Below are 8,134 nucleotides of genomic sequence, written 5' to 3' on the forward strand. Positions count from 1 at the left end.
CCCTGGCTCATCGCCCCTAACTGCTCGTGTGGCTGCCTAATCACCCCTAACCACCTCTGCCTCCGCGCCCACCACCGTGGATTCATCAGGAAGGATGTCAGGAATGACGTCTGGAAGGTTGTTCAGCTGCCTGGTCTAATTAGCATAATACACTTTTATTATTATAGATTAATTTGGACTACTTTATGACAGAGATATAATGGACAACATTCATCTAAATACCCATGATGAGCCTGGCTGGTGTGGCTTAGTGGTTGAGCATTGACTTATGCACCAAGAGGTCAAGGTTTGATCCCTAGTCAGGGCACATGCCCAGGTTGTGGGCTCGAACCACCATCCAGGGATGTGCAGGAGGCAGCCGATCAATGATTCTCTCTCATTGTTGATGTTTCTACCTCTTTCTCCCTCTCCCTTCCTCTCTAAAAACAATAAAAATATATTAAAAAGAAACACTTCAGTGTGATTTGTGGAGACATACCAGGAAGTAGGAGGGCAGACACGGGGAGAATTAATATAGAGAAAGATTAAAAGCCATTGAACTTGCCACCTCTGTGGGCAAGTGAGGCCTCTTCCCACCGGAAATCCTCTGGGGAACCATAGATAATAGGCTTCCAAATAATTTCTTCAGAGAATAGGAGCTGTCCCCCTATCTGCATCCCTCATTGCTGGAGGGTTGCCTTTCAAGTGTTGGGTTGCCTTTCAAGTGTTTAGTTCCCTACAAATGCCTGCAGTTTTGGAAAAGGCAGTGTGATGTAGATGGGAGAGATAAGGTGAGATTGGTGGCTAGCATCACCATGGTACCTCTTTCCCAGAGTTTTAGCTGATATGCAAAGTGGGGCCAAGAGGTATGAGGTGTAAAATTAGCTCCACTTTTTTTTGCAGCTAAAGAAGAGATACCTCTATCAGCTCTAAGACTTCACCAGGAAGTCCACCCAACTCCCGCAAACCCCCAAAACTCCAGTTTCCAAGAGGTATTTTGAATGTGAACAAAGTCTTCCTTAGCTTACCTTTCTTAGTCTTATGATGCCATCCTGGGCCTGGGCATCAGAGGTGATTTCAAAGAGTGCTGTTCCATCCCCATCAATGATGTCATACGATGACTGCGCATTTTCCCCAATATCCTGATCATTGGCCTTTACTCTGCCTATGGCAGTGCCAAGAACCACATCTTCAGGTACTGAGAAGTGATACAGACCTTAGAAAAGAGGAGAAACACTGAGCATCATGCAAATTCCATTCATTCATTCATTCAGCAAGCATGTATTGGGCACCTCCTTTGCTCTGGGCACTCCTTTAAATGCTCCCACTACAATGTGGAAAAGATTTTAAAAAATTAATTTTTGCTGTGGAATGCACAATATTTTCAATGAGTCAGAGACAGAGTTCCCAGAAGCGGTGAGCTCTTTTTGAGACTCTTCTCAGAGATGGAATTGATCCTATCACATGTGTACCAAGCGTGTAGTTGGGGCAGAGTTATAGCAGGATATTAGTGAATCCGTGTGAATGTTCTTTCCAATGGACTGTACTATCACATTGGCTGCCCGTGGGGGTCTTTGTTGCTGCCCAACATAAAACAGGAAGCTAATTTCAGCACAGGAAGATGCAATGTGCAACACACACAAAGTCACTTTTGAAGCGGCCTCTGTATTTACAGACTCGGAGACCATTTTTGATAAAACCCAATTACTAAACTTCTGCTGTGCCCTGCAGCAAGCTGTTCTGACACATGAAACACTCCTCTTGCTACCAAAGTCCTTCCTCGTGGCTCTGAACACCAGCCATCCGACTTTCCAGGCTCTCTAGGCAAAAAGGCAATTACAGAGCGTGTTCCTTCTCCGGTGGGGGCAGTAAAACATGGCTAATTAGCGGCATCTTAATTCCAGTCGCTTTAGCTGTTGCCTTTGTGTTAACTCCTTCTCTTTGGCGGAGGGGAAGCTTTTGGAAACGTAACCCCTGGCTATTACCACTTCAGTGCATGTGTGCCCTACATTTCGTGGCCGACTCCTGCGTTTATTTGCCTGAGGGTTTTCTCTGCCTTTCAGAATTCACTTTGGCCCCTGCCTGTCAGACCAGAACTGGAGAGAATGAATGCCCCACAGAAGCAGCCCTCAAACACTCACAAGAGCTCCTAGCCCAGCTTCCTCCCTTCTCTGGTAGGGTAACATTTCTCCTTTTTTTTTTCTTTTGCTTGTTTATTTAATTTACAGTGTTCCAGAGTTTGCCCAGTGGGATCAGCTCCAGTCACCCACAGTGGTAGCTGGCTTGATAATGTGCGTCATTGGTTCCCTGTCTTTCTCACACACATCCTCACTTCCCTCCTGGCATTTCTTGGCATCATCTCCAAGATAAAATACTTATAATCCAATTCTTGTCTCAGTGCCTGTTTCTGGGGAATCAAAACCCAGACAACCAGGAAGTTTTAGTCCCGCTGCAACAAAAACCAGGGGAGAATCAACGCTCAATGAACTCTAAATCCAAAAGGAAAAATTACATCTGGAGAACATTACCTAATTGTGGTTTGAACACGATCACTGGGTCCCTGGGATAAACTCGGGCTCATTTTACCCACTGTAACAGGATTAGTTCAGATGAGATGATGGGTAAGGTTTTCTTGTAGCGCGAACACACTTTTATTTAATGACGACAGGAAGATGTCCCTTTGAATCATGAAATGATGGGACTGGGGAACAGAATGTTGTCCTAACAGCTTTGCCATAAGGCACGCACTAAAAATCTGTTGAGCATAAGTTTCCTGATTCTCTCATAATTGGTGCAATGATTCCATTTCCTTCAGACTTCTTATTCCAGGTAAGGTGTGAGATGCGCCATTCAGGAATAGTTATTAAGTAAATAAGGCAGCCAGGGACCTCAACTTCACTGCCTGTTCTGAGGCGGAGAGCCTTGGGAAACCAAGCAAATGGAACAATTCTTCAGCCATCTCTAGTCTATGCACTCCCATCATCTCCAGCAGTGTGATCATGTTTAATGGTTATTACCTCTAAGAAAGTTATTAACACTTCTGAAACTCATCTGCCACCGCTGAAGTGAAACAATCCGTTTTGCAAGAAAGAAGGGTTGCATCTTAGAGCATTAACTCTAATGGCAACGGAAACATTATGCTAAGTGACACAGGCCAGTCAGAGAAGGATAAATACCACGTGATCTCACTCATTTATGGAATATAATGAACAACAGAAACTGATGAACAAGGACTGATCCAGAGATGGAGAGGCATTGATTGGACTGTCGGGCCTTGGAGGGAAGGTAAGGAAGGGTGAGGGTAAGGGGGAGAGATCAACCAAAGGACTTATATGCAAGCATATAGGCCTAACCAATGGACATGTACAACAGGGGGGTGAGGGCATGAGCGGGGGGATAAGGGGTAACGTGGGGCTAAGGACACATATGTAATATCTCAATCAATAAAAAATATATTAAAAAAAAGAAAGAAAACGAAAGAGGAGGTTGGGGGAAGGATAGGAGAAATGGTGTTTCTCCATTCCAATAACGTTGTGAGAGGGGGTTGCCCTGTTGTCTGATTTATGAGTGGCCAGATGTGCCATTTCTCAGTGAAAATGCGTCTTCAATGTTCTTTCGACCTTGGGATTTCTGAAGATACATTCTCAAAGGTGCCTCAACTGTGTCATTTTCAATCCCACCTCTGTCTCTCTCCCCGTCTTTCTCTCTGTCCTCTCTTTCTTCAAAAACTGGTTCTCCTATGATATTTCCTATCCCAGCAACATGTACCAGTATGCATCAAATAGTCTTTCATGTCAGAAATATGATAATTCACCTCCTCAACTAAAACTGCAATCTATCCTTAGATTTTTGTTATCATAACTTCTCAAATATCTATGGCAACTCTGCACTCTTCTCCACTTCCACTGACACCACCCTGGCTGGCCAAGGCTACCATCACTTTTGACATGCATGACTACAACCACCTGTTAACTGGCTGCATTGTGGGGAAGACAGTGGGCAAAGGCCAGCTTTCCTTTTCTCTCCTTGAAATCAAATCCTATTACTCAAGCCACCACTTGAAATCTTTTCTCTCTTTTTTTTCAACTTAATTTTTTAAACATATTTTTATTGATTTCAGAGAGGAAGGGAAAGGGAGAGAGAGATAGAAACATTGATAGAGAGAATCAATGATCAGCTGCCTCCTGCACACCACCTACTGGAAATCAAGGCCACAACCTGGGCACGTGGCCTGACCAGGAATCGAACCATGACCGACTGGTTCAAGGGTCACTGTTCAACCACTGGGCCACACTGGCCGGGCTCAAGTTTAAATCTTTTAATGCTTTTTAGTGATGTTAGGATAAAAGTCATGTTACTTAGAATGGACTCCAAATCCAACACGTCTAACTCTTGCCTAACCTTACTCTCCAACTTCTGTGCTTCCCCTGCCGTGAAATTCTATCCATTCCCATCCAGGGCCCTACCCCCTTCTTCTACGGGGTGTTTGGACAGCCTTTTCCTCTAGGTGCAATGCCCAACCCCCAATCTCTTGTTTTTACCTTGTCTCAGCTAGTTCCTAATCATCATTCATACCTCAACTCAAGAGTCTCCATGTCAGAAAGACCTTCCCCAATCATCTCTCTAGGTCAGGTTACTTTGACAAATACTCAAAAGAAAAGGGGTTCAATGAGAGTACAAGAACGTTGGCAAATGATGACAGTCTCCCTGATTCATTGAAGGTGGTTGCCTAGAAGGCCATGGAGAAGTTTCTGAGGCCGACCATGTCCTTAGCAGAGAAGAGTTGAGTCAGTGATCACTGATGTTCCCGTAGCTGAGGAAAAGTATATATTTTGTAGCAAATGTATATGCCTTTTCCACCTCCGATGCTAAAGATTTGGTTTATTTTATATGACAAGTAGGACTATTGATAGAACAATATCTGAGGTGCATTTAATTACTCTATCAAAATTTCTTAATGGAAGGAACCCTGGAATAGAGAAATATGCTCACATCTTGCAGTTTCAGCTCCACTACTTAACTACATGCTTAATATTTGGAAATTATTTCAATTGATTTAAACTTTGGGTGCATTTAATACCAAATGACAAGAGGGTTGCTTGCTTTGTGTATACATGTGAATTGCCCTACTTTGTATATAATCCACAGTAAATGATGGCAATGGGCTCTTTGGATATTTATAACATACATTTGAATTTTTAAATATAATTATAATATACATTAATTATAATATAAATATAAATAATAAAACATATAACATACATTCGAATGCCAACATCACACTTAGATTCGCATCCAGTGCAGGAAACTCACTTACTCTGGGCAAATTTTGGAGGATTGTCATTAACATCAGTAAGAGTCACTGTCAGTGTCGTGGTCCCGGACAGGCCCCCGGAGTGGCCACCCATGTCCTTGGCTTGGATGACGACCAGGTACTCCTCTTTGGCTTCTCTGTCCATGTTGGGAAGGGCAGTTTTTATGATTGCTGATGGAGAGAGAAATGGGAGAAGGACTCTCAGGCAGACAGCTCATTCAAAAATAAATGTGTGAATCTCTCTCTCTCTCTCTCTCTCTCTCTCTCTCTCTCTCTCTCTCACACACACACACACACACACACACAACCCCCCCCCCACACATACATAAACACATACAAGTCCCCGCTCACACAATTTTCAGTTTTCTTTTGACATTTCACTGGTGTGTGTTTGTGATGCCAACACTAAGGAAGATTAGAATCACAGACAGCAGTAGATAACTTGCGAAAATCCATTTTAACGCGTCTTTCTAAAAACTTGCAAAAATATACATTCCAAAGTAAACTGAATGGCATACTCTTGCCTCCCAAATTAAAGTATAAATCATAACACAGCCTCATCTACCCAGGGAAACCCTGGAAGTAAAAGAATCCTACAATTTATCACAGGCTCCAAGTCCCCTACAGGAGGAGTAAATACACAAATAGCTCGAAGGCTCTGAGGTCAAAGATAAATTATTCTGATGCTCCCAAATACATTTTGAGAAGTAAAGAGTAAATGCATTTTTGGAATCAACTCAGATGAATTAGATACCAATCAGAATTCATATAGGCGAGTGTCTAAATCCCAAGGTACTATGTGTTCAACTACATTTATACTTTAAGTGTTTACTTACACCTTCTCTATTGCTAAAGAAAAATACTTAAGAAAATCAGAAAGATCATGAAAAAAGAAAACAGCGTAAAACATAAAATAATATGGAATAATCTAAAATCATGAGTGCTAAAATGTCAGTGTTTTTTCTTCTGATTTATTTTCAGGGTTTTATCTATCTGCCTCTTTGTCAGTTGTACTAATAATTTAATTTTCTTGTTAAAGATTCAAAATTTGCATAGGTCCTGAACTTATTTTGAAAATCTGTATTTAGTCCTCTCTCTACCCTTATAATTGTTTTCATAGATAAGCATTGCTAACATATGTGTATAATTCTAAAGCCATTACTTGAAAATGCATACAAATGTGCATATGTATATAAACATTTAACCACAAATATGATCATGATATAGGCATTTACTCACACAATGGATGTCTTTGAGATATCTTCTTTTAAATATATTTTTGATTTCAGAGAGGAAGGAAGAAGGAGAGCGAGACAGAACATCAATGATGAGAGGGAATCATTGATCAGCTGCCTCCTGCATGTCTCACAATGGGGATCAAGCCAGCAATCCAGGCATGTGCCTGACCAGGAATCGAACCATGACATTCTGGTTCATATGTCAATGCTCAACCACTGAGCCACACTGGCCAGGCTGAGATATTTTCTTGTTAGCACATAGAGGTCCAACTTATTACTTCTTATAGGTGCATCCTTGTTCATTTATGAGTAACTATGCGCAACTTAGTCCCATATTAATGGATACTGCAGTTATTTCCATTTCAAAGAATAGCCATCTATCTTATAAGAATATTATATTTTTTTCTGTGCCCTGAATTTTTACTTAAGTCTATATCATAGGATGCCCCTCCCCATCTTGCTAAAACCCCATAAGAAAAATGATCATGACTAGCCTAGTATATTCCTATTGAATGGATGTGTGTTGTACCTCTGGCCCAAGTGAAAGAAAACTGTTCAGATTAAAGATAATTCCCCCTTACTTCTAACCCAGGGACATCATAGATGTTCAGTTCAAACTGAGGATGAGCCACACTCTGACACTCTTGAAGTTGTAATTCTGTTTTGTTTTGTTTGTTGCTGTTTTTTTTTTTTAAACTCCTATAGTCTAATTGAATCATCTGTCTATAAAAGGTTTGTGAGAAGTTCAAGTCCCTGCATCATTTGAGTAGCTGGTGGGGCCCGAGAGTATCCTGGGAAATCTAATCCACCCAGGCAGTGTGCAGGCTCGGGGAAGAGCTGAGTTCTTATGTACTTTATTTGACCTTGACATAACTTTCATATCAAAGCCTCCCATCCGGGAGCATTCACTTGGATATCTATGCTTATTTGAAAACACTGATGGTAACATAATAATATCTTTCATTACAATTGTTTGTCTCAGGATTTGATCATATCATACTATAACTCAATACATCACACTTGCAAGGTTATAAACCAAAACGGGAAGAAAAGGAAAAAAAGAAATACAGCCATTACTTAGACGTAGATCACTATCCCTTGATTGTCTCTCTTAACCTGGCCATTCCATGGTCAATAGTTCCTTTGTTAAACTCTCCTCAATGACTCCATTCCTGCCAGAATCTTCTAAGATATGGTTAGAATACCTGTTCCTTACCTAAGTGTTAAACGTGGTTCCAGTATGCCATTGTTACACAGCCATGTACTGTGTAATGTCAATGAATAGCATATGGCTGTCCCAGACATGCCGTTGTTACACAGACATCTACAGGTAAAATGTATGTCAATGAATAGCCTATGGCTGCCCCAAGGATCGCTCCTCATCTGTGAAACTGAGAATAATACCTATTCACTTAGATTAGTTGCTCAACAGGACCCCGCTGGGAAGCTGCACATCTGGGCGATTTCACACCTCCTCTTTTCTTCTGCAACATCTGGAGGAGTTTTCCTGGTTTCTAAGGCAAGCAGGAGCCTCTCCAAGGTTTTGTCAGGGCATGGGGCACATATAATTGGCTTTAATACAAACTATAATAAACAGCGCTTG

General features: G+C 41.6%; 1 protein-coding gene and 2 long non-coding RNA genes across 4 annotated transcripts in view; 2 read left to right on the forward strand and 1 right to left on the reverse strand.

The window, feature by feature from the left end:
* LOC107181899 overlaps positions 1-2,135 on the forward strand; it is a 3,545-nt gene extending 1,410 nt beyond the window's left edge. Inside the window, exons 2-3 of the long non-coding RNA XR_001512608.1 lie at positions 883-971; positions 2,043-2,135. This is a non-coding gene — a long non-coding RNA (uncharacterized LOC107181899). The remainder of the gene's footprint in view (positions 1-882; positions 972-2,042) is intronic.
* The window catches only part of CDH8 (cadherin 8), a 299,936-nt gene that overhangs the window by 130,558 nt on the left and 161,244 nt on the right, over positions 1-8,134 (reverse strand). For both annotated transcript variants that reach the window (XM_015559047.1, XM_015559046.1), the window contains exons 4-5: positions 5,297-5,464; positions 1,008-1,195 (exon numbers count right to left, since the gene is read on the reverse strand). In XM_015559047.1, coding sequence (XP_015414533.1) covers positions 1,008-1,195; positions 5,297-5,464 — 356 coding nt within the window. The remainder of the gene's footprint in view (positions 1-1,007; positions 1,196-5,296; positions 5,465-8,134) is intronic.
* The window catches only part of LOC107181896, a 176,418-nt gene that overhangs the window by 84,592 nt on the left and 83,692 nt on the right, over positions 1-8,134 (forward strand). The gene's annotated exons all lie outside the window — the stretch shown is intronic.

This window comes from Myotis davidii, unplaced genomic scaffold (assembly GCF_000327345.1).
Source record: "Myotis davidii unplaced genomic scaffold, ASM32734v1 scaffold590, whole genome shotgun sequence".
Classification (NCBI taxonomy): Eukaryota; Metazoa; Chordata; class Mammalia; order Chiroptera; family Vespertilionidae; genus Myotis; species Myotis davidii.